Below are 22,828 nucleotides of genomic sequence, written 5' to 3' on the forward strand. Positions count from 1 at the left end.
GATGTATAGGCATGTATATGTGCACGTGTGGACGTGTATGTATATACATGTGTATGTGGGTGGGTTGGGCCATTCTTTCGTCTGTTTCCTTGCGCTACCTCGCTATCGTGGGAGACTGACAAAGTGTGAGGAAAAATATTAGAGGGAGAGAGAGAGAGAGAGAGAGAGAGAGAGAGAGAGAGAGAGAGAGAGAGAGAGAGAGAGAGAGTTAAATCACTGTAATGCATGTGATCTAAGTGTTTGTTGATAACCTGAAGGAAAAGTGAAATTACATCTTCAGGGTACATATCTTGTTCCATGAAGATGTAATGCACGAAAGCATTTGGGAGTTTAATTTTTCTTGTGATTATCAGCTTGGAATCAAAAGTCTTACTGTACTCTGAAACTCATGGAAATTAATCAGTTTTCATTATTCAGACTTTAATCAGTCTTGTTTAGATTTCTAGGCACTTTGACCATAGTATAGTCCCATTAGGAAAAAGCATAAATCTTAAGATTGTGAGAATTTAGGGGTTGATTTAGACTATTGAAGGCCTTGGAATGAATGTAAGGTGATGCACCCTTAGCTTGTAGTAATCTTGGAAATCTCTGGAAGCTTTTTCTTTATACACTTGAGAGACTTGGTTGCCTTGTAGGTGTAGTCAGTGTAAGACGCGGCTTGCCAGATGATGGCTTGAGCCTTGCTTCTGATTGCTGGTGTTTCTTTATAGGATGGCGAGTTGCAGGCCGCAGTGGAGGTGGTGATGGGGGTAGCAGGGGGGGAAGATGAGGACTCGCTTCCCATTCGCAGCCCCCAGTCAAGTCGCATAGGGGGTTCTGGGACACAGTCGAGGTCCCCACAGAAAAACAGAGCACGGAGAGGCACTGCAAATTACACTTGCCCTTTCTGTGCTAAACTCTTCCTGGACAAATCAAAGTGGAGTCGGCACATTTATGCCCACACTGGCGAGAAGCCATTTACTTGTAGTGTTTGTGCACGAAGGTTCTCTCGTAAAGACAATCTCCAGACTCACATGAAGGATAAGCATAGGATATTTAAGGTTCACTTTTAAAATCATGTTGCTGATGTTTGTGTTCAGTACGCTGGTCTCTCTCGGTAGACGATATTGAATGGAAGTACTTAGTTGTGCATTCCAAGTTAAAGATATATATCTCAACAAACCTTGGCATCTTTCCCTGCAGAAGAAACGAGCACGACGGGGCGCTGCTAAATACTCTTGCCCGTTTTGTGCCAAGCTCTTCCTGGACAAATGGAAGTGGAGTCGGCACACATTTGCTCACACTGGGGAGAAGCCTTTCGTGTGTACTGTTTGTTCACAGAGGTTCTCACGAAAGGACAATCTACAAACACACTTGAAGAATAAACATAGAATATTTAAGGTTCTGTTGTAGGTATTCAATTGGGTCATGCTTGCAGTAGTAATAAGTTGATTTTTTATAAGTATGTATGAATTCTAAACTTTCTGGAGTAAAGCTACTGGTATTCTGGATAGGAGACTGGTTATTGTTTTAAGTTCATCAAAAGGCGACTCATTTTATGATTTCGTTGCCAATGAACAACTGTGATCAGTCATGAGATATGCTGTGAAAGGTCAGAAAAGTGGTTGACATGAACAGGTTTTATTTGCCAACGACGATTACTGTTCTGGAGATTGATCGTAAAATTGAGCTTTGCTCTTGTTTATTTTTTAAAGCTCTCTGTGGCCATTTGATTTACAAAGCAATAAGCAACGTGACATCATCAGTCTGATCTGTGCTTCTGGGCAGTATATGATATTAGCCTTATTCTGGTTGTTCATGTTGTGTAAATACATAACGTCATCAGTTATTGATTCATGAAAAAGCTATAGCCATTGGTAATGGATCATATAACATGTAAAAGTGATATAACTTGGGGAATGTAATTCTCCATGCAGTTACTCCATTTTTATCTGCCAGTCAAAGAAACATTGTGTGACAGGACATTTAATAGAACCTAAAATTCGATTAAACTTTCGATTATCAATTCCTAGAATTTCATTATGTATATTCTGGAATTGATTTTCTTTTAATAGAATCTTGAAAATTGCTCATATATATGGTTTGTATTTTCTGGCCAATTATTTATTTTTCACCTGTGAGGACAAAGTTGTATCATTGCATTTTATTTAACTTCCCTTTTTGCCAATGGTGTCTCATTGATAATAGAAAGGTATTTTATGAATTTAAAGTTTTAATTTTATATTTGATTTTTTTGTAATAAAAACTTAAAGCAAAACTCATTGTGTGTTCTATACCTGTTATATTTTAATGAAGTATGGATTTTTCCAGTTTTGAAATGTGCTCTGTCAAAAAGGCTTTCATTAATTTCTCTGGAAATATCGAGCAAGAAGTTAAAGTGAACATTTCTGTTATGAATTTTGGGTCGGCACCTATTAGGTATAGTAATTTTACAGAATAGATGATTTTGGAGGTACTTTGTAATTAATTGATTGAATGAAAACTGAAAAATTATGGGCTATGATAAATGTATGGACATTATCTGAATTGCTGATTCACAGAGTGTCTAGAGATCTTTCACAGCTTTTGATAATGTGCAAAGGAACTAGGTTTCTGGGAATGGCTGAAATCTCTCTGAGACTGCGCTTGCTCATCTGTTCCATTACTGTTTAAAAACTATAACTTTTTCAAACTATCTTGTTGTTGATTTGACAACTTTTTCCAAAGTCTTTGATTCCCCCCTCACCTCCCATACCCTCAGACATTTTGAATCTCGCAGTCTTCTCTCTGATCACTAGTATGGCCTCTAAGGCAAAATACATGGGCATTATTCTTTCCTATCCTACTGATGTATGGGTTTCAACTCTGAAAGATTTTAGGGAAATATTATATAGTTACACTTGTTATATATCAAAGGTCTCATCTCTAAGCCCCCCACTATGCTTCCTATGCTTCTCTATGCTTCCTCATATCTGGCAACCTCCCTGGCCGATCTATCAGTGTTTGTTGAAGATCAGCCAATCCCCCTTTCTACATCAATTGCAGTGCCCTCAAGGTTCAGTCCTGTCTCGTACCCCTTTTCTCCTCTTTATCAAAGATTTCCATTTTTCCGCATATCACCAAATGCAGTCATATGCTAACAAATTAATGCTGCATGCCTCCACATCCTTGAAGTCTGCTTCTGCTCCTTCTCTCACAGTTTCCTCAAATAAAAGCAGACTTAGATAGGATGTCCCACTGGGTTAAATGAAATCTGGTTAAGTTTAATGTCTCCAAGACCTAGTTTCTACCCATGTCAGTCAAAAATCCCTCATAATTTTCCTCTCTCCTTTGGTGATTCTGTAATTCTTCCTCTTGACTTAGTAAGCATACTTTGTATTATTTTAACATCCACAGTATCTTAGCTAAGTCTCCTGATAAAATGAGTCCTATTAAGATGTCGAAATTTTTGTTCTGAACTGTTGCTCTTTTTATACAAAGGAGTGATCCTTTTTGTATGGAGCACTGCTTTGCATCCATACTTGACAGTGTTCAGTCAAAAGCAGTAAGACTTACAAACTTTTGGAAGGTAACTTCAAAACTTGACACTCTTGCCGCATGCTGCAATGTTGGTTCACTTTCCGTCAACTGTAGGTATTACTTTGGTTTTTCCCCCCCAAGAGCTGGCTGCTTGTATGCCCCCACTACTATAAGCTCCTGTGTCACATAGTTACTCTGTCACCATTGGCAACTCAAGGGTATGCCATCTTGGTAACTGTGACAAATATATCTGTATATCAGAACAAAACTCAAGTTAACTTATGGCTTTTGTTTTTAACCTTTTTGTGGCTAAGGTAGCTGAATGCCCCACCCAGGGTTCAGATACAACCTGTTGTGTGTATGCATTTGCCTCTCAGTATAGACTGATAGCTTTTATCTTTATTTTCAATGCCTAGCCTTCAAGAACTTCAGGATATCAAATATGTAATATATTCACCCCAATATAATGACAAAACTTTTAATTTCCGAGACTTGTATCATTTAATGAGCAAATTTTTTGTAAAAGCAGATTGCTTGAAATGATATATGCTGGAGTTGGAGGACTGAAGTAGGGAAAGCAAACCTGATATTGTGGGAATTGTGGACACAATGTTACTTAAAAGAACTAGTCTGTCCAGAGATTTACATGTCAAACAAGGAGAGAATGAGAAACAAAGGGATGGGGACCCTTTCAGTTAGGAATGATGTAAAGTTTCATTATGAAATGAGTTTTTAAAGGAAAGGATTGCTTTCTGGTGTTTATTGATTATAAATCTTCACTGAATTTTATTGACCCAGAACAGTTACACAGATAAATGCCCCTAGTGGTGGACTTGAGAGAAAATTTGCAGTAGATGCTATTCCTAGTTTTGGAAGGTTTATGAAAGGAGAAGGTTGAAAAGAGACAAGTTTGTTTGAATGGGATCTTGGATGTTAACTGCTTTGTGAGTGGAGATGATGGTGGAACTATGGGAGGTGAAGTGAATCATAGGATTGAAGACTGGGCAGAAGTTTTGGGTGCAGAGAGGAATGCTTGGAAGGGTAGTTCACTGTAAGGGTAAAGATTGATATGATGGCATGATAAACCCATGATGCCCTAGGACAAAGTGTGAAGTGAAATGGCTTGATTGTATAAGGAATTTTGGGGTTAAGAGTGATATGTGATGATGAGCAGAGTATGATTGTTAGAGCAGACCAGGGGATTTTGGAATGGTGTGATTATATGGAGAGGATAAGCAAAGTGAGGCTGAGAGGATATTCATGTTAGAAGTGAATGGAGCATGGGAGAGAGTAAGATGGAATGAAAGAAGCTTTGAGTTTTTAGGGCCAGAACTTCATATAGGTTGAGAGACCTACGTAGGGTAGAGCAACTTAGAATGATGTCATTGAGCTGAATTAGGGCATATGAAGTGGTCAGGGCAAACCATATAATGGGTTGGGGTTTGGCTGAGTATGGGGACTGGTTTCATTGCATTATACATGACAACTGGAGAGTGGATGTGAGCAAGTTAGGTTGTTCCTGGTACAGTGTCAGTATATCAATTAGTGGGCCAGTATGAAAAATAGAAATGAAGGAACAATTAGGATAGTACTTGAAGCAGAAATTTACATAATCTCTGGAGATGGTAAAGCCATGTACATGCCAGCAGTGCTTGTAGTGGTAGTCCATACATTGTTTCCAGATGCTACAGCCTGATTTGTTGCTATGTGTTGTGTCACAAGATAATGGATATAAATGAAATTCCATAGTAGATATGTATATATGTGACAATATCACGATTAGAAATACCACATATCTCTTATGATTGCCAAAAAATACTCATGAAGTATGTCATATGCTTGGCAGTGGCATTCTGTAAGTTAAAGGGCACTTAGCAGATGTAAGTAATGTATCAACCGTTTTAGTTGTATATCATTTTATTTAGAATTTATGTTCTGCTTAATTGTAATGATAAACTTGAGATACAGAATATTTAAGAATCTCTTTTGTAGAGTTTACCCAGCATGTTAAAACTGCTGCAGGAAGGGATTGGATTTAGGAGTTTAATTCATTCGTAAGAAGGTAGATTGAGAGAATTTGTATTTTCATGGCAATAGACAGATAGGTATGGAAACAAGTTCTTTGAGCTTATACTGGAAAATTTCCTGAATCAACATGTCAGTGAGCATGCGACAATTAGAGAGGTTGATACACCATCATGATTAGATATTTTTTTTTGCATAATAGCATGGAGTATCAGATGTCATACTCCAGTTGGAAAAATGATTTTATGTTTGGGTAGTCATATGGTAAATAAGGACGTAATAAAAAGATCAAAGAGGAGACACTGTCATGAAAACTACACAGACCTAAAGATTTTCTTTGGGGAACTGAGTTTTATAGCCATGATATAGATCATTATTATGGTAGATTCTGTATGATTTGCAATGAAATAGGAGGAACATGGGTACCATTTGCTGTTAATACAGGAGAAATTTAGAAAAGTGAAATGTTCAATAGAGGATTTCAGAACAAAAGAGCTTAGGGTCATGGTGTGGAGATATAGGTGGCAAAACAACCAAGTTTTTACAGGCTTAAGAGAGCAAGTATTAAGTATTGCAATTTGAGAAAGGAGGAAAAAAGATAAAAGAATTTTGTGAACAAGGCAGGAGGAAATTCTAAACATTTCTTTAAATTCATTATGAGTAAATTGTCAGTTTAAGAGCACATAATCAGTCTAAAGGCTTCAAAGGGAAGGGATATAAAGGGATACAAGACTACCTACCAATTAACACAAGTGATTGTCCAAGACAATCACTTGTTTACCAAATGGCGTCCTAGCTACGTCTTTTCATTGTATATCAACTGACTTATATTTCTTTCTTGTATCTCCCCTGATGATGTGATTATTACATGAAAGTGCACTTCGGAACTTATCGTGTTTCATTTTTTCCGTGGACTCATAGGAATATATATATTCCATGGAAGCGGAAGTGAATCATAGGGTGAGGGAGGGGGCAAAAGTTCTGGGAGCGTTGAAAATGTGTGGAAGTCGAGAACGTTATCTTGGAAAGCAAAAATGGGTATGTTTGAAGGAATAGTGGTTCCAACAATGTCATATGGTTGCGAGGCATGGGCTATAGATAGAGTTTTGCAGAGGAGGGTGGATGTGCTGGAAATGGGATGTTTGAGGACAATATGTGGTGTGAGGTGGTTTGATCAAGTAAGTAATGAAAGGGTAAGAGAGATGTGTGGTAATAAAGAGTGTGGTTGAGAGAGCAGAAGAGGGTGTTTTGAAGTGGTTTGGTCACATGGAGAGAATGAGTGAGGAAAGATTGACAAAGAGGATATATGTGTCAGAGGTGGAGGGAACGAGGAGAAGTGGTAGACCAAATTGGAGGTGGAAAGATGGAGTGAAAAAGATTTTGAGTGATGGGGGCCTGAGCATGCAGGAGGGTGAAAGCTGGCAAGGAATAGAGTGAATTGGAACGATGTAGTGTACCGGGGTTGACATGCTGTCATTGGATTGAACCGGGGCATGTGAAGCGTCTGGGGTAAACCATGGAAAGTTTTGTGGGGCCTGGATGTGGAAAGGGAGCTGTGGTTTCAGTGCATTATACTTGACAGCTAGAGACTGAGTGTGAACAAATGTGGCCCTTGTTGTCTTTTCCTAGCGCAGCCTCGCACACATGCAAGGGGAGGGGGTTTTCATTTCATGTGTGGCGGGATGGCAACGGGAATGAATGAGGGCAGACAGTATGAATTATGTACATTTGTATACATGTATATGTCTGTATGTGTATATATATATATATATGTATACGTTGAGATGTATAGGTATGTATATGTGCGTGTGTGGACATGTATGTATTTACATGTGTAAGTGGGTATATATATATGAGAGGTTCCCAAGTGCACTTTCGTGTGGTGGTCACATCGGCGGGGGAGACACAGGAGAGAAATATAATAATCAGTTGATATATATCGAAGAGACGAAGCCAGTACTGTTATATTTCTCTCTTGTGTCTCCCCTGATGGTGTGATTGTTGCACGAGGGTGCACTTGGGAGCTTTCCGTGTTTCATTTTCCCCGTGGACTCATAGGAAAATTATATATATATATATATATATATATATATATATTATTTTTTTTTTTATTATACTTTGTCGCTGTCTCCCGCGTTTGCGAGGTAGCGCAAGGAAACAGACGAAAGAAATGCCCCCCCCCCCATACACATGTATATACATACGTCCACACATGCAAATATACACACCTACACAACTTTCCATGGTTTACCCCAGACGCTTCACATGCCTTGATTCAATCCACTGACAGCACGTCAACCCCGGTATACCACATCGCTCCAATTCACTCTATTCCTTGCCCTCCTTTCACCCTCCTGCATGTTCAGGCCCCGATCACACAAAATCTTTTTCACTCCATCTTTCCACCTCCAATTTGGTCTCCCTCTTCTCCTCGTTCCCTCCACCTCCGACACATATATCCTCTTGGTCAATCTTTCCTCACTCATTCACTCCATGTGCCCAAACCACTTCAAAACACCCTCTTCTGCTCTCTCAACCACGCTCCTTTTATTTCCACACATCTCTCTTACCCTTACGTTACTCACTCGATCAAACCACCTCACACCACACATTGTCCTCAAACATCTCATTTCCAGCACATCCATCCTCCTGCGCACAACTCTATCCATAGCCCACGCCTCGCAACCATACAACATTGTTGGAACCACTATTCCTTCAAACATACCCATTTTTGCTTTCCGAGATAATGTTCTCGACTTCCACACATTCTTCAAGGCCCCCAGAATTTTCGCCCCCTCCCCCACCCTATGATCCAGAGGGTTAGGGAAAATGATTTGGTAAACAGAGAAGAGGTAGTGAAAGCTTTGCGGAAGATGAAAGCCGGCAAGGCAGCAGGTTTGGATGGTATTGCAGTGGAATTTATGAAAAAAGGGGGTGACTGTATTGTTGACTGGTTGGTAAGGTTATTTAATGTATGTATGACTCATGGTGAGGTGCCTGAGGATTGGCGGAATGCGTGCATAGTGCCATTGTACAAAGGCAAAGGGGATAAGAGTGAGTGCTCAAATTACAGAGGTATAAGTTTGTTGAGTGTTCCTGGTAAATTATATGGGAGGGTGTTGATTGAGAGGGTGAAGGCATGTACAGAGCATCAGATTGGGGAAGAGCAGTGTGGTTTCAGAAGTGGTAGAGGATGTGTGGATCAGGTGTTTGCTTTGAAGAATGTATGTGAGAAATACTTAGAAAAGCAAATGGATTTGTATGTGGCATTTATGGATCTGGAGAAGGCATATGATAGAGTTGATAGAGATGCTCTGTGGAAGGTATTAAGAATATATGGTGTGGGAGGAAAGTTGTTAGAAGCAGTGAAAAGCTTTTTATCGAGGATGTAAGGCATGTGTACGTGTAGGAAGAGAGGAAAGTGATTGGTTCTCAGTGAATGTAGGTTTGCGGCAGGGGTGTGTGATGTCTCCATGGTTGTTTAATTTGTTTATGGATGGGGTTGTTAGGGAGGTAAATGCAAGAGTTTTGGAAAGAGGGGCAAGTATGAAGTCTGTTGGGGATGAGAGAGCTTGGGAAGTGAGTCAGTTGTTGTTCGCTGATGATGCAGCGCTGGTGGCTGATTCATGTGAGAAACTGCAGAAGCTGGTGACTGAGTTTGGTAAAGTGTGTGGAAGAAGAAAGTTAGGAGTAAATGTGAATAAGAGCAAGGTTAATATATTAGGTACAGTGGGGTTGAGGGTCAAGTCAATTGGGAGGTGAGTTTGAATGGAGAAAGGCTGGAGGAGGTGAAGTGTTTTAGATATCTGGGAGTGGATCTGGCAGCGGATGGAGCCATGGAAGCGGAAGTGGATATATATATATATATATATATATATATATATATATATATATATATATATATATATATATATATATATATATATTTTTTTTTTATTGTCGCTGTCTCCCGCGTTTGCGAGGTATATATATATATATATATATATATATATATATATATATATATATATATATATATATATATATATATTATCCCTGGGGATAGGGGAGAAAGAATACTTCCCATGTATTTCCTGCGTGTCGTAGAAGGCGACTAAAAGGGGAGGGAGCGGGGGGCTGGAAATCCTCCCCTCTCGCTTTTTTTTTTTAATTTTCCAAAAGAAGGAACAGAGAAGGGGGCCAGGTGAGGGTATTCCCTCAAAGGCCCAGTCCTCTGTTCTTAACGCTACCTCGCTAATGTGGGAAATGGCGAATAGTTTGAAAAAAATATATATATATATATATATATATATATATATATATATATATATATATATATATATATATATATATATATATTTTTTAATTTTTATTTTGCTGTCTCCCGCATTAGGGTCTGGACTTTCAGAAGGCAGTTGATGTGGAATAGTGGCACATAGGAGGATATTAAGATAGCTGGATCTCAAGGAAGGAATAAGGGGAAGACTATTTGGGTGGATAGATCATCATCTTGGAAGGGAGCACAGCACTCATGTCTGGCGAGCCTACTCGAAATGATTGAAGTCCCATGTGGCATGCCTCAGGGTTCTGTCTTGGGACCATTTCTTGGTGTAAATCATTCAGACTTACCAAAGGGACTGTACTCCTAACTGAACATATTTGTTTATGATGTCAAGGTCATGAGGCAGGTAAAAAGAATGGAGGATTGAATGAACACACAGTAGGACCTAAACAAAACCCAAAGTTGGTCTAATACGTGGATGATGAATTTCATCCAAAGCAAAAGTTATAAAAGAAAAAAAGATTGTGGATGTGACACAATAAAAGGCCACAATATGAATATTATCTTGCGGGAATATGTGTGTTACAGACACTTGTAGGTTGCCATTGCTTCTAACCTATTACCATAGTCCCTGATTAAGTGAATAGTAAAGGAGGAAGACTGTCTTCTGGCAAGTTTTAGAATAACATTCATTTATATGGATGATGAATTGTTGAGGCCAAAACTGGATTAAGCTTCTCAGGTTTGATCACCACACTTAAAGAAGCATAAAATGTTAATAGAGAAGGTCCAGAGGAGGACAGGAATGAATATACCAGAATTAAGAGAGCTGAGTTAGAGGGAAAGGCTAGAGGCCTTAGATTTGTCCACTATGGACAAGAGATGATTGACGGGTGACCTGATCACAGCCTTTTAAGTTTTTAAACCAGTTTGATGATGTTGACAGTGGACAGTTCTTAGAAAGATATAGGGATAGAACAGAGGACATACTATGAAATTAAGCAAGAAACTTGTTAGAAATATTTAAAGAAGTAAAGTACTCTTTACAATGTAATATTGGTGGATGAATGGAATAATTAGAATTAGGGAATAGTAAATGCAGACAGCATATTGAAGTTTTATATGAAAATGGAGAAGGATCAAGAAGTGGTGTCCCAGGAGTGTAAATTTCCTATCCCATATAGAACAAATAGATGATTACATCAAGTATTGTATGTACATATTCCTCTGCTCCTTCAGTATTTGAACTTGTTGTAGGGTGCTATGTGTTTGCTTATCATTTTTGTGAGCGTTTTCAAGGGGAAAATTTCCATAGAGGCAAGTATGTGGTTAAAGCACCTCTTACCAGTCACAGCAAACTGTAAAATCTAACAAGGGCACAATGGCCATGGTGATACCCGTTATGTTATTACTCAATTCTTCTCTTGATAAAAGAATGTATCCCACAAAAAAATCAGTCTCAGAGGATGTATTGGATATTCAAGTCATTCCCCACAAGTATTGTGTGTAGAGCAAGGAATGTTCCTTTCTTTTATAAAGCTGAGTAACTGTAAGTATGACATCAGTATATCCAACAGACGTGTGGTCAGGTAAATACCAAAATGATTTTTTAGGCTCAACCTTGGGAGGAATTAGGCAGATATGCAGAGAAAAAAAGATCATCACCTTTTAATGGATTGTTTAGAAAACTGAAAACATGCTTACTGTCAGCATGGACAATCAGAGGCAGATCAATGGAAAGTATTCTTGATTATTTCCCAAACAATTAAAGGAAAAAAAGAATCCCAAGATTCATGGGCTTATGTTGCATAAAACTAGCAAAATCTCTCGTAAAGAAACGGTTTACTAGTCAAGACAGACACAGTATTTGCAGCCTTTATGGATACTGTGATAAACATTACTTGGACTGTGTGTTATGGATTTTGAAGTACAGCCATAACAAATTTGATTGAATTGGAAATGGATGGTGCATTAGATTTTTTTTCATTGATTCCATTTTGAAATGAAAGAAATACATGTAGAAATAAAGGATATTTATGGAATAGTTGGATCTCATCTATATTAAAAGAGTGTGGTTTGACATTGGCTCACTGGAATACTGGATTAATCTGTAGTTTCCTTTTGTCTTCTAGTGATTAGATTTCCTAATTTGTTTTGGTATCATCTGCAAAGGATGATTTGAATCTGTGGATTATGTTTGCGTTTGTGTCAGGTATTTTTATGAGTAGCTGTAAAAAAGCAAATGCAATTTCTAGGCTAATTAACTCATTTTTCCTAGAATATTTCAAGACTTTCTTGGCTCATGCATGTGATTGCTTTCACTCTCTTGGATGGATTGTAGTACAATTCATTATTGATTATTTATGTAACATCACAAATTTCAGCATTGGATTTTTCTTCTGTATGAATTTGTGTAATGGATGGGGTTAAGATAAAAGGATGTTCATGCTATATTAATTAATAGGATAATTTGAAGGAATGGACCTTTAGAAATAAGTAGATGTATTTCTTTGGGGATTTTTTTTTTCTGCTATGTAAGGAATAAGCTGAATGCAAAAAAAAAGTGTCAGGTACCTGTTCTTCAATACTTTTCTTGGTGTCACAGGTGGGGCAGGGCTTGGTGAGCAGTGGAAGAGAAAAGTTCGTAGACAATCATGCTGCTTGGTCTAACCGCTGGATTCTTGCCAAGTACTACTGCACAGTTTGTGGCAAGAATTTCCGGCAACTAGAAGACCTCAGGAGACATTTGAGGACACATACAGGGGAGAAACCTTATGCTTGTCCTTTCTGTGATCACCGCAGCACTCAGTTAGGTCATTTGAAAGACCATGTTAAGAGGAGGCATAATCATACAGGAAAGGTTCCTGGGCAAGGAACAAACCAGAGGAGGCCTTATTAATATCTTTTGAATGAGGTAATGTTCTCATCGTAGAAGAAATCACATGACTTACTTTAGAACTCAGATACTTGAAGATATAAGGAATCTTTTAAGTTGCATTTGATTATTTTTCCGAATCTTTTTAAGTTGCTTGTAATTATTTTTCCAAGTTTATATTTATGTGTGCATGTGTGAGTATGCACATGAGCATGTTTGAGTGTGTGTGGATACACATGATATATGTGTATACATGCATTTTTGCTGAGCTGGATAACAGATTGCATTAGCAAGTACATACAGAGTTGAATCTTGAAGTTTTATCTCATTAGGAGAATCAAGAAATTTGATTGGATCTGCTTAATTTAGTATCCACTAATGAGATGTTATTGGTATTCAGTAATTGTTGATGTGAATTTGGACAGTGAAAATTTCGCCATGGTTTGAGTTCCAGCGATACTGTATGATCCTATAAGCACTATTGCTAAAGTTTTGTTACCAGAATATCTCTCTCTCTCTCTCTCTCTCTCTCTCTCTCTCTCTCTCTCTCTCTCTCTCTCTCTCTCTCTCTCTCTCTCTCCTCTCTCTCCTCTCTCTCTCCTCTCTCTCTCTCTCTCTCTCTCTCTCTCTCTCTCAATGAAAGATTGAAAAATGAGGGAACCTTGGAACAGTAAGAAATGTTCAGTGCAGGTAAAACCAGATTTAAACATGGGGCTGAGCAATATCTCTGATGCCTGTACCCCTCAGGAACTCCCATAAAGCAGGAGGCCTTGGCAAAAGTCTCCACTTATCCCTGTCCTTACATGTTTCCCTATATACACCATTTCACACACTCTTTCACTATTTCTCTCCCTCCTGTATTCATCCACTGTATTTGCCCATGTTACAGGTGATTTTCCTCTCACACCAATGTTTTTAATTGTACTATCATGAACTCTTCATGTAATCTCCCATTCTTGCATTCTCTCCACGTGCCCAAATTACCTCAAAGTATTGTTTCATTCATTCTGCAACCCCACAATTTATTCCCTTTGCATTCCCTGCCATACCACATCTCTCATACAGCATTGTAAGTCCATAATAAGGTAGAAGGAAAACAGATAACAAGTATGAGTTACAATTAATGTGAACTGATCATAGTGAAAAACCCTGCTATAAGCATAATACATTTAGTGTCATTCAAATCGCCAAAATAAGACTAAATGACGATAGAATAATTTTTAAAGTTGAAGAAACTTTGAAGGGATTAGAAAAACCTGACCCAGTAATGATATGGACTGGTGACTTTTGAATTCCATATTATCGAATGGCATGGAAGCGGAGTAGGTTGTGGATACAGTTACAGAGGAAAGTAATAGGTCAGCAGGTGAATGAGAACAGCTCAAAATACAAATTTATTTATTTGATGCAATTACCTTGGTGAAGGTATACCACAGACTGACAAAAGGGTGTAACACAGTGGATCTTATTTTTACAAATGACATGGCACTCTTCTTAGATGTAGAAGTAAATAGATCGTATCATCGAAGTCTTTAAAGCAGTAATATGGAAATGAATGATTGTGAACACAGTACATCTACAGTAATGAAAGACATTGATTTGAGTAATATAACTTTTCACCACACAGATCAAACTGGAAAAAGATTGTTGAGAAGATTAAAAGTCTGGTGACAAACACAAAAATATGCTAAGAGAGATTAGGCCAAATAAACAGTGAACATATACAAAAGAAAAAAGATAAGCACAGAATGGACCATACCTAAGGACAGAAAACTGAGTATGATGATAAGAAAGCCTTTGAACTTGAAAAGAGGATAACAATAGAAGTAAGAAAAAGAAAAATGGATGAGAAAGAGAAGACAGATGTAGAAATATTGATATCCCATAAAAGAAAAATTGATGAAGAAAACGTCCTACAGAACATGGAAAAGGAAAGGCACTTTTTACATACAAGAACAATGCAAAAAACAAGGAAACAGGTTGGACCATTTGAGGTAGGAGATAGATACGAAAATGACTTCAAGGAAACAGATTGTACCATTTAAGGTAGGAGATAGATACGAAAATGACTTCAAGGAAATAGGCTGGATATTGATTGAATATAGAACAATATTCAGCTCAAAATGTGAGGTGAAATTTGAAGATGAGTAGTTTCACCAGTTTGATGAAAACTTGCTGGTAGGTTTTGAAATATAGGAAGTAAGGCAATTGATGAGCTCAGAGAAAATTCATCTCCAGGACCAAATGGAATTCCAGTCATATTCCTCAAAAAGATAAAGACACCAATAGCAAAACTAATGATGTTATTATTGAGGCAAAGCCTGGATGACACCTAAATTGCAGATATTTAAGAATTGGGAAATGTAATACCGATATACGAAGGAGGATCTAAATTGATACTTAAACAACACTGACCAATTGACTAATTAGCCCTACTATACATGTAATAGAAGTTTTTGAAGGAGCAATAAAAGGACATTCAACTGTCTTATAAAAAAAAGTCCCGTAAATGAAGGCCAATATAGATATGTGTTAGAAGATCTAATTATTTTCTTATTACAAGAAATATATGAAAATTTAATCTAAGAAAAAAGAATGGATGGTTTTTCTTGACTTTGCATAAGCTGTTGACAGAGTAAATCATAGGATTTTGTTAGAGAAAGGAGCTAAACATTAAGGATAAGGTAGAAAAGTGGATTAGAGAGTTTCTAACTGACAGAGTGTTGAAAGTGGTAGCAAACAGCCCTACGTCTGAGGAGGAAGATGACCTTTCTGGGATACCACAGCGAAGTGTAAGTCTCAGTACTCTTTGTAATGATATTACACATCAGCATTGTGAAGTAGAGGAAAGCATAGCAAGGAGCTTTATTGATTACACCAAAGTAATATGATTGGGTCAGAAACTGATCTGTTGGGATGTTAAAAAAAAACTGACAGTTTATGAAGGGGCAGAAGTGAACATAATGGAATTTAGCAAATAGATATTTGCAGATAAGTTATGCATCAAGGGAAGATTCTTTAGAAGTGCCATAGAAAGTGGTCCAAATGTGAAAGATTTGGGTTTTATTATAATTGAGAAATTAGATTGTGCATTGAGTATATTTGTATATGAGTGGATGGGCCATTCTTCATCTGTTTCCTGGTGCTACCTCGCTGACATGGGAAACAGCAATTAAGTATAATATATATTATCCCTGGGGATAGGGGAGAAAGAATACTTCCCACGTATTCCCTGCGTGTCGTAGAAGGCGACTAAAAGGGAAGGGAGCGGGGGGCTGGAAATCCTCCCCCTCTCGTTTTTTTTTTAATTTTCCAAAAGAAGGAACTGAGAAGGGGACCAGGTGAGGCTATTCCCTCAAAGGCCCAGTCCTCTGTTCTTAATGCTACCTTGCTAACGCGGGAAATTGCGAATAGTATGAAGGAAGGAAGGATATATATATTTTATTTTATTTATTTATTTTGCTTTGTCGCTGTCTCCCGCGTTTGCGAGGTAGCTCAAGGAAACAGACGAAAGAAATGGCCCAACCCACCCCCATACACAATGTATATACATACACGTCCACACACGCAAATATACTTACCTATACATCTCAATGTACACATATATATACACACACAGACACATACATATATACCCATGCACACAATTCACACTGTCTGCCTTTATTCATTCCCATCGCCACCTCGCCACACATGGAATACCATCCCCCTCCCCCCTCATGTGTGCGAGGTAGCACTAGGAAAAGACAACAAAGGCCCCATTCGTTCACACTCAGTCTCTAACTGTCATGCAATAATGCCCGAAACCACAGCTCCCTTTCCACATCCAGGCCCCACACAACTTTCCATGGTTTACCCCAGACGCTTCACATGCCCTGATTCAATCCACTGACAGCACGTCAACCCCGGTATACCACATTGATCCAATTCACTCTATTCCTTGCCCTCCTTTCACCCTCCTGCATGTTCAGGCCCCGATCACACAAAATCTTTTTCACTCCATCTTTCCACCTCCAGTTTGGTCTCCCACTTCTCCTCGTTCCCTCCACCTCCTACACACACACACACATATATATATATATATAAAAAATGGGAAACAGAAGAAGGAGTCACGCGGGGAGTGCTCATCCTCCTCGAAGGCTCAGAGTGGGGTGCCTAAATGTGTGTGGATGTAACCAAGATGTGAAAAAAGGAGAGATAGGTAGTATGTTTGAGGAAAGGAACCTGGATGTTTTGGCTCTGAGTGAAACGAAGCTCAAGGGTAAAGGGGAAGAGTGGTTTGGGAATGTCTGGGGAGTAAAGTCAGGGGTTAGTGAGAGGACAAGAGCAAGGGAAGGAGTAGCAATACTCCTGAAACAGGAGTTGTGGGAGTATGTGATAGAGTGTAAGAAAGTAAATTCTCGATTAATATGGGTAAAACTGAAAGTTGATGGAGAGAGGTGGGTGATTATTGGTGCATATGCACCTGGGCATGAGAAGAAAGATCAAGAGAGGCAAGTGTTTTGGAAGCAGCTGAATGAGTGTGTTAGTGGTTTTGATGCACGAGACCGGGTCATAGTGATGGGTGATTTGAATGCAAAGGTGAGTAATGTGGCAGTTGAGGGAATAATTGGTATACATGGGGTGTTCAGTGTTGTAAATGGAAATGGTGAAGAGCTTGTAGATTTATGTGCTGAAAAAGGACTGATGATTGGGAATACCTGGTTTAAAAAGCGAGATATACATAAGTATACTTATGTAAGTAGGAGAGATGGCCTGAGAGCGTTATTGGATTACGTGTTAATTGACAGGCGTGCGAAAGAAAGACTTTTGGATGTTACTGTGCTGAGAGGTGCAACTGGAGGGATGTCTGATCATTATCTTGTGGAGGCTAAGGTGAAGATTTGTATGGGTTTTCAGAAAAGAAGAGTGAATGTTGGGGTGAAGAGGGTGGTGAGAGTAAGTGAGCTTGAGAAGGAGACCTGTGTGAGGAAGTACCAGGAGAGACTGAGTACAGAATGGAAAAAGGTGAGAACAATTGAAGTAAGGGGAGTGGGGGAGGAATGGGATGTATTTAGGGAATCAGTGATGGATTGCGCAAAAGATGCTTGTGGCATGAGAAGAGTGGGAGGTGGGTTGATTAGAAAGGGTAGTGAGTGGTGGGATGAAGAAGTAAGAGTATTAGTGAAAGAGAAGAGAGAGGCATTTGGACAATTTTTGCAGGGAAAAAATGCAATTGAGTGGGAGATGTATAAAAGAAAGAGACAGGAGATCAAGAGAAAGGTGCAAGAGGTGAAAAAAAGGGCAAATGAGAGTTGGGGTGAGAGAGTATCATTAAATTTTAGGGAGAATAAAAAGATGTTCTGGAAGGAGGTAAATAAAGTGCGTAAGACAAGGGAGCAAATGGGAACTTCAGTGAAGGGCGCAAATGGGGAGGTGATAACAAGTAGTGGTGATGTGAGAAGGAGATGGAGTGAGTATTTTGAAGGTTTGTTGAATGTGTTTGATGATAGAGTGGCAGATATAGGGTGTTTTGGTCGAGGTGGTGTGCAAAGTGAGAGGGTTAGGGAAAATGATTTGGTAAACAGAGAAGAGGTAGTGAAAGCTTTGCGGAAGATGAAGAAAGCCGGCAAGGCAGCAGGTTTGGATGGTATTGCAGTGGAATTTATTAAAAAAGGGGTTGACTGTATTGTTGACTGGTTGGTAAGGTTATTTAATGTATGTATGACTCATGGTGAGGTGCCTGAGGATTGGCGGAATGCGTGCATAGTGCCATTGTACAAAGGCAAAGGGGATAAGAGTGAGTGCTCAAATTACAGAGGTATAAGTTTGTTGAGTATTCCTGGTAAATTATATGGGAGGGTATTGATTGAGAGGGTGAAGGCATGTACAGAGCATCAGATTGGGGAAGAGCAGTGTGGTTTCAGAAGTGTTAGAGGATGTGTGGATCAGGTGTTTGCTTTGAAGAATGTATGTGAGAAATACTTAGAAAAGCAAATGGATTTGTATGTAGCATTTATGGATCTGGAGAAGGCATATGATAGAGTTGATAGAGATGCTCTGTGGAAGGTATTAAGAATATATGGTGTGGGAGGAAAGTTGTTAGAAGCAGTGAAAAGTTTTTATCGAGGATGTAAGGCATGTGTGCGTGTAGGAAGAGAGGAAAGTGATTGGTTCTCAGTGAATGTAGGTTTGCGGCAGGGGTGTGTGATGTCTCCATGGTTGTTTAATTTGTTTATGGATGGGGTTGTTAGGGAGGTAAATGCAAGAGTTTTGGAAAGAGGGGCAAGTATGAAGTCTGTTGGGGATGAGAGAGCTTGGGAAGTGAGTCAGTTGTTGTTCGCTGATGATACAGAGCTGGTGGCTGATTCATGTGAAAAACTGCAGAAGCTGGTGACTGAGTTTGGAAAAGTGTGTGGAAGAAGAAAGTTAAGAGTAAATGTGAATAAGAGCAAGGTTATTAGGTACAGTAGGGTTGAGGGTCAAGTCAATTGGGAGGTGAGTTTGAATGGAGAAAAACTGGAGGAAGTGAAGTGTTTTAGATATCTGGGAGTGGATCTGGCAGCGGATGGAACCATGGAAGCGGAAGTGGATCATAGGGTGGGGGAGGGGGCGAAAATCCTGGGGGCCTTGAAGAATGTGTGGAAGTCGAGAACATTATCTCGGAAAGCAAAAATGGGTATGTTTGAAGGAATAGTGGTTCCAACAATGTTGTATGGTTGCGAGGCGTGGGCTATGGATAGAGTTGTGCGCAGGAGGATGGATGTGCTGGAAATGAGATGTTTGAGGACAATGTGTGGTGTGAGGTGGTTTGATCGAGTAAGTAACGTAAGGGTAAGAGAGATGTGTGGAAATAAAAAGAGCGTGGTTGAGAGAGCAGAAGAGGGTGTTTTGAAATGGCTTGGTCACATGGAGAGAATGAGTGAGGAAAGATTGACCAAGAGGATATATGTGTCGGAGGTGGAGGGAACGAGGAGAAGAGGGAAACCAAATTGGAGGTGGAAAGATGGAGTGAAAAAGATTTTGTGTGATCGGGGCCTGAACATGCAGGAGGGTGAAAGGAGGGCAAGGAATAGAGTGAATTGGAGCGATGTGGTATACCGGGGTTGACGTGCTGTCAGTGGATTGAATCAAGGCATGTGAAGCGTCTGGGGTAAACCATGGAAAGCTGTGTAGGTATGTATATTTGCGTGTGTGGACGTATGTATATACATGTGTATGGGGGTGGGTTGGGCCATTTCTTTCGTCTGTTTCCTTGCGCTACCTCGCAAACGCGGGAGACCGGCAAAAAAAATAAAATAAATATATATATATATTTTTTTTTTTTTTTTCATACTATTCGCCATTTCCCGCGATAGCGAGGTAGCGTTAAGAACAGAGGACTGGGCTTTTGAGGGAATATCCTCACCTGACCCCCTTCTCTCTTCCTTCTTTTGGAAAAAAAAAAAAAAGAAAAACGAGAGGGGAGGATTTCCAGCCACCCGCTCCCTTCCCTTTTAGTCGCCTTCTACGACACGCAGGGAATACGTGGGAAGTATTCTTTCTCCCCTATCCCCAGGGATAATATATATATATATATATATATATATATATATATATATATATATATATACACACATATATGTATATATATACATATATATACATAAATTAATTTTATTATACATAATCGGTTTCCTGCGTCAGCAAGGTAGTGTCAGGAAACACACGAAGAATGGCCCATCAACTCATATACACATATATATTCATAAACGTCCACATATGCGCATATGCATATATACACATGTACATATTCATACTTGCTTGCCTTCATCCATTCCTGTCACTACCGTTCCCCACAGGAAAACAGCATATGTGTGTGTGTGTACACAGTATATATCCAAACATTCATTTATCTTTTTGTATAGGTTCATAAGAAAACTTTATTTTCAAGTCCAAATTTGATATGGATAAGTATCAGAAAGCAGATGAAGAAAGTAGAAGAATTGAATATGCAAGTAACATTATCTGGTATTAGAAAGGAAGTATAGCCATGTGCTGTACTAAAGAAGTGAACGCTAGGGATTTTTCCCTCTGAATTGTGGAGAAGTGACCATCATTTTTTGTTGCATTTTAAAAGATAGGTTGCAGTGTCTAAGATATTAACAACAACATCTGTGCCTTGGTCCAAGAAGATGAAACTGTTTTCTTTTGTGTGGTAATATGTGCCTCCTGAGAGGATTTTGAGAATCACTCGGCATTCCCTTTTTATTTTTGCCAGCTCTTTGACCAGAGAATAAGGTATAATTATTGCGATTTTCAGGCTAATGCATGCGGTCATTATATCTTGGTATTGTGCTCATCATTTTTGCGTACACTGTGACAATACTTTTGGTAACCTACATCCACCAATGTGACTTTTCTTGGTATCGCAGGTAGGTCAGGGAACCGTGAGCTGTGGCAGAAATATGGCCGGACATGGTGGCGGTGCCCTGGGTGCCTGCTTCAGATATCTGGCTAAGTATTACTGCCCATATTGTGGCAAGACCCTTCGTCAAAATGAAGACCTCAGAAGACATATACGGACACATACAGGCGAGAAGCCATATGCATGCCCATATTGTGATCATAGATGTTCTCGAAATGGGAACCTGAAAGATCATATTAAAAGGAGGCACAGTGAGAACTACAATAAAGTTGGTGATGGAATGCTAAGTCTATGAGAAGACTTACTACACGATAAACATTTCTTTAAACCTGAAATAAGGGGAGTTTATTTTTGCTGCTGAAAATTTTACAGAAGTCCAATCCAATAATTCTGTAAGTACAAATAGATGGGAAATGGTATTATGATTGCGTGCTTCATAGGTGTTTGTCTTTGTATGTTAGTATGTATGTAATGTCTAGAAGAGAATCTTTGTTGTTTGTCCCTAACCTGCATACATACATTATTCCTAGGTATAATGACAGACTTGGCAGAATATGCTGATTAAATCTAGTGAATAGTAGAGATATTGTAAGACACATTAAAAAATAACATAAATATCAGGGTTCCTCAGTAGTTCAGCATGTCATCAGTTATAAGGAATGCTGTAGTAAGACTCCAGGACCTCCTTAGGGAGACAGAAACAAAGCTTCCTTGAATTTAAACTGCCCAGTCTAATTGCACAGTATATAGTAGACTTGGACCTACAACAATGAACTGTCGATTAGGCCTCCACCATCAAAATGTGATGACAAAATGAGCTTTAGGGTCAGAAAAGAAAGCAGATGAAACAGCATAATGTTTAAGTAAGGTTGTGTATACATCCAGATATCTAGGTTTATTTAAAGCATTTTGAACACATGAAATAGTATTTGGTTAATTGGAAATCTCAAGCTGATTTGTTCGAAAAAAAAAAAGGACAATGTAAGGTTTGTGTGAAACTTTCTGAAAGAAACAAATTCTTTCACATGCATACACACATACACCTCTGGGTTGGACCAGCATGAGTTAGAATCCTGAACATGGCAAGCAGCTGATGCTCAACCCAGGTGTTCATCCACCCTTTAGGGCTGGTTGATAAATGGGTACCTGTCTGAAGGGCATGTGTGTATGTGTGCATGCATGCATTTTTTTTTTCCCCCTTTAAGGACCAACATGGTACAGGTAAAACATGCCCCAGGCACGGCCATCTCTGGAAAAACTAAATATTTGCATGGTATGATATATACAACCTGATGGCAACACTGACAACAGGATAATGACATCAGTTCATTGTAAGACATCCCCTTGATAATGACAACAGTTTATTCAAAAGTATTCCCAGGATAATGACATCAAGTTATTCAAAAATATCCCTTGGAAAATGACAAGTTTATTCAAAAATATTCCTAGGATATTAACAGCAGTTTATTCACAATATCTCTAGGATTAAATGTATTAGTGTGCTAACTACATCACTGGTATTCTCACATTTATGAGGAGCAGTTTGTGACCTTTAAAGTAACTGTAAGTAGGGTATTTGGTCCAAGTTAGTCCATACAGCAGACCACAAAAGATTGCTTATCACAGACTAAAGTTAAGTTTTACCCTTCTGAATTTGAAGAGTGGGGAATTGTGACACAATCCACAAAAAGGAAGAGGAAGGAATAAAATGTATTACCAGAAAAAAAAGGTTTGGCATAGTTGGAAAAAAAGGGGAGGAATTAGAAATTAACTCATTTAGAGA

At 38.9% G+C, this 22,828-nt stretch overlaps 1 protein-coding gene across 46 annotated transcripts in view; it reads left to right on the top strand.

Annotated features, from left to right (window-relative positions):
• LOC139751952 (uncharacterized) overlaps positions 1–22,828 on the top strand; it is a 331,514-nt gene that overhangs the window by 95,425 nt on the left and 213,261 nt on the right. For 4 of the 46 annotated variants that reach the window (XR_011713450.1, XM_071667697.1, XM_071667686.1 and 1 more), the window contains one exon: positions 711–2,257. The exons of 40 other annotated variants lie outside the window; for them this stretch is intronic. Coding sequence is in view for 2 of the 6 variants with exons in the window: in XM_071667686.1 (XP_071523787.1) it covers positions 711–1,052 (342 nt within the window). In the remaining 4 variants the exon portion in view is untranslated. Of the gene's footprint in view, positions 1–710; positions 2,258–12,389; positions 12,699–21,052; positions 21,438–22,828 lie in introns of those variants that run through there. 2 more of the 46 variants (XR_011713452.1, XM_071667690.1) reach the window with 2 other exon arrangements.

Source organism: Panulirus ornatus, chromosome 12, assembly GCF_036320965.1.
Source record: "Panulirus ornatus isolate Po-2019 chromosome 12, ASM3632096v1, whole genome shotgun sequence".
Taxonomy (NCBI): Eukaryota; Metazoa; Arthropoda; class Malacostraca; order Decapoda; family Palinuridae; genus Panulirus; species Panulirus ornatus.